This window comes from Chaetura pelagica, unplaced genomic scaffold (assembly GCF_000747805.2).
Source record: "Chaetura pelagica isolate M959 unplaced genomic scaffold, ChaPel_1.0 scaffold1105, whole genome shotgun sequence".
NCBI lineage: Eukaryota > Metazoa > Chordata > Aves > Apodiformes > Apodidae > Chaetura > Chaetura pelagica.
In genome coordinates, this window is record NW_009953198.1 from 113,800 (window position 1) to 117,424 (window position 3,625).

Sequence of the window (3,625 nt, forward strand, 5' to 3'; positions counted from 1 at the left end):
CTGGGTGGGTGGGCGGGCGGGCATGCTGCCAAGCCCCTCAAGTTGCTCCCACCCTGCTGTGCCGAGCAGCCTCAGCGTGCTGCATGTCACTGGTCTGTACCCCGTCCTGTTGGTCACTAAGCTCTGCACCATACCTGCCTGTCTTTCAGGACCCCCCCAGTTTCACTGTGCGCCCCAAGGAGGAATACTTCCAAGAGGTGGGCCGGGAGCTAGTGGTCCCCTGTGCTGCCCACGGGGATCCTCCCCCAACTGTCACCTGGCTGAAGGTAGGACCTACTGCTCCAGCACACCAGCTGAGCCTTCCTAGGAGGTGGATGCTGCTTCTGACCTCTGGGGCATCACTCAAGGGCAGTCTCCATGTCTGTGTCAGATGAGGACACATAGGGTTACATCTCTTGCTTCCTGCAGGAGAAGGGGCTCAGGGTTCTTTACTTTGTATTGCCCTCTGAGAAACCAGGGCAACATTCTGCCCCTTGGCTCCTAAACCAGCTTGGGGGGAATGAACATCTTGACTGTCCCAGCCCTGGGCAGAGTAGGTGGTCACCCAACATTGATGTGTCCATGCCTTGCTGTGCAGGTGGGCAGCGTGGGGAAGACCGGCGCCCAGGTGGATGCAAACAGCAGCCTTGTCTTCCGCCCGCTTGTCAAGGAGCAGCATGGGGTCTGGGAGTGCACGGCCACCAACCAGGTGGCCAGTGTCAGCACTACCACCTCTGTCCATGTCCTGGGTGAGTTGCTGATAACACTGTGGGTGCTGGGCTGCCCTGGGGTGGACCACACCAGCCTCCCTATGCTGGAATGGGTGGAAATGTCCCTGTATGGCTGCTATGAGAGATCTCTCTGCTTCCCCTCCCACCCAGGTACCAGTCCTCATGCTGTCACCAATGTCTCTGTGCTCCCACTCCTGCTGGCAGCTAACATCTCCTGGGAGCCAGGGTTTGATGGGGGTTACTTCCAGAGGTTCAGCGTCTGGTACACACCACTGTGAGTCCCTGTGGGCAGGGTCTGGTGTCCTGCACCCCCTCTGCCTCACCTGGGCCCCTTGGCACTGGACTCATGGGTCCCACCTCCCTCAGGGTGAAGCATCTGCCCCGGGCCCATCATGACTGGGTGTCACTCTCTGTGCCAGTGGGGGCTCAGCACCTCTTAGTGGAGAATCTGCAGCCAGACATGAGCTACCAGTTCAGTGTCCTGGCCCAGAACAAGTTGGGCAGTGGCCCCTTCAGCCAGATCGTGACCTCTGTGCCCAGAGGTAAGAGGGGGGGCCCGTATGCTCCCCAAAGCAGCTCCTGTCTCCCCAAGCACATAGGAGGCTCTTGTTTCTGCCCTGGTGTCCCCCCACATCAGCTCCCACACCAGCGTCTCCTTTCTCCTTAGGCTTCCCAGTGACCACAGTGCCTCCAGAGCCACCAGCCATGACCATGCACGTCTTCCTGTCCCCGCCACAGGCTCTGACTGCCAACGAGACGGTGCGTGGGGTCCTGCTGCAGTGGGAGCCCCCAGCACAGCTCTCAGTGGCACTGAGCGGCTACGCACTGGAGCTGCGGCAGGACAAGGGCGGCTGGGAGGTGCTGGACCGCTCCATCCCCAGCACCAAGACCCAGGTCCTGGTGCCAGGACTCATCAAGGTGGGCATCTTGCCAGGTGCTCCCTGGCTGTGGGGCAGCTCGGGGGGAAGCAGCAAGGGAGCAGGTCATATCTCCTGTGTTGCTGCTACCCAGAGCTGGGGCACCTGATGATGTTGCAGAGCTGCTTGGCTCAGCAGCTGTGTGGGCTGAGGCTTGGCTGGCAACCGTGCCAACAAGACTAATGTTCCTCTGCTCCCCCAGGACGCCTTCTATGAGTTCCGACTGGTGGCCTTTGCTGGCAGCTACATCAGCGATCCCAGCAACACGGTTAATGTCTCCACAGCAGGTAAGGCCTGGACTGCCACCCACTTGCTCTTTAAATCTGAGGTGTGAAGTGCCCAGTATGGGCTAGCATCTTCCCAACTAGAAGCCCCTCCACACTGCTTCTACCCCCAAGTGTCCCTCCTGCAAGACCAGGGTATGCAGCAGGACCCCTAAGGCTAACAGTGTAGCAACACCCACCTCTACATGTGGGTCTGGCTTGACTTCAGTCTCACAGATGAGGTAGCAGGAGAGCTCTGCATAGAGCATCCCTGCACCCAGTGCCTGGCAGTGGAGAGCACGGGTCCACCCAAAGGCAGAGCAGTCCCCAGGGGTGAGAGCCAAGGCTTGGCTGTTTATCTGTGGTGCTGGTGACATAAGGGAGGCCATGCTTGCCCTGCTGGTGTGCCCCATGGGTAACCAAGCCTCTGATAGTGTCTCCTATCTGGCCCAGGCATGGAGGTGTATCCATCTCGCACGCAGCTGCCAGAGCTCCTGCCACAGCCAGTGCTGGCTGGGGTCATCGGGGGAATCTGCTTCCTCAGTGTGGCCATCATCTTCAGCACCATGGCTGCCTGCATCATGAACCGCCGGCGCGCTGCGCGTGTCCAGAAGCGGAGGCAAGGTAGGAGCCAGCTGGCTGGGTGCAGGCTCGTGTGTCCTGGGAGTTTGAAGTGCTGTGTGCAGGGCGGCAGGATCTGGTGCCCAGGAGGGGACAAGGCCAGCCCAAGGCTGGGAGGCTCACTAGGGGCAGTAGTAGGGCTGAGTGGGTGCCACTGTCTCCTCATCGTCACTTTGCCTTGCTTGCTGTATGATTCCCTTGTGTTCTCATGACCTTCCAGATCCACCACTCGTCTTCTCCCCCAGCAAGAAGCTTCCACCTCCACAGTAAGTCATGCCATACCACACTCCCTCCCCGTCTTGCTGCGCTCACCATCATTTCCTCACTGCTGTCCAAGGGGCCACTGGCCACACCCCACAATGGGCTGAGGCCTGGGCACAGAAGAGGGGTCAGGAGCTGGGTGCTGTGGTCAAGGTGTGCTGTGGGACAGGGCTACTTGGGATGCTCTTGTTTTTCTGGGGAGTTTTGGCTGAAGAGATGATCAGAAAGCACAAGAGCAGGTCTGTCAAGGCAGTGGTGCAGGGTCACTGCACCTGCTGCCAGATGCCCAGCACAAGCTCTCCCAGCACAGGGGCAGCCGGACAAGCCCAGAGTCAGGACAGGGCTGTTGCAGCAGCTCCCTTTTTCCTTACAGCACTTCTCGTGGCTCTAGTAGCCCAGACAGCACCATGAAGCTGAAGCTGCAGCCATCTCCCTACCAGAGCCTGCGCCGGACACTGCTGTGGGGCGAGAAGGCTGGCACCAGCCTGGGTCTCAGCATTGCCGGGGCCGGTTCCCGGTACACCATGTACGAGAGCCATGTTGGGGAACACGTGCCCCTGGAGCGGATCTGCCGTGGCCCAGATGGGCGCTTCGTGGTGGAGACCAACGTGCAGCCCCAGGAGCATGGCTTTGAGGCGCTGCCATATGCTGAGCTGGAGTCAGTCCCCCCGCAGGACACCCTGGGGCTGCAATCTGAGCCCTACCTCCAGCTGCCCCCAGAGGAGGAGGAGCCCTTCTGGCGCAAGAGAGTCTCTCTGCGCCCCCAGCCCACAGGACAGGTCCGCCGGGGGGCCCGGGCTGGCTCCCGCCAGGGCCGCTACTTTGGCTATGGCAGCAGCAGCCCCGTGGACGA

The 3,625-nt window shown here is 60.7% G+C and overlaps 1 protein-coding gene across 1 annotated transcript in view; it reads left to right on the forward strand.

Annotated features, from left to right (window-relative positions):
- The window catches only part of IGSF9 (immunoglobulin superfamily, member 9), a 16,915-nt gene that overhangs the window by 10,367 nt on the left and 2,923 nt on the right, over positions 1–3,625 (forward strand). The window contains exons 10-18 of the mRNA XM_009997363.1: positions 122–266; positions 578–728; positions 861–984; positions 1,077–1,252; positions 1,378–1,628; positions 1,830–1,914; positions 2,344–2,514; positions 2,732–2,777; positions 3,146–3,617. Of these exons, the coding sequence (XP_009995665.1) occupies positions 122–266; positions 578–728; positions 861–984; positions 1,077–1,252; positions 1,378–1,628; positions 1,830–1,914; positions 2,344–2,514; positions 2,732–2,777; positions 3,146–3,617 (1,621 nt within the window). The remainder of the gene's footprint in view (positions 1–121; positions 267–577; positions 729–860; positions 985–1,076; positions 1,253–1,377; positions 1,629–1,829; positions 1,915–2,343; positions 2,515–2,731; positions 2,778–3,145; positions 3,618–3,625) is intronic.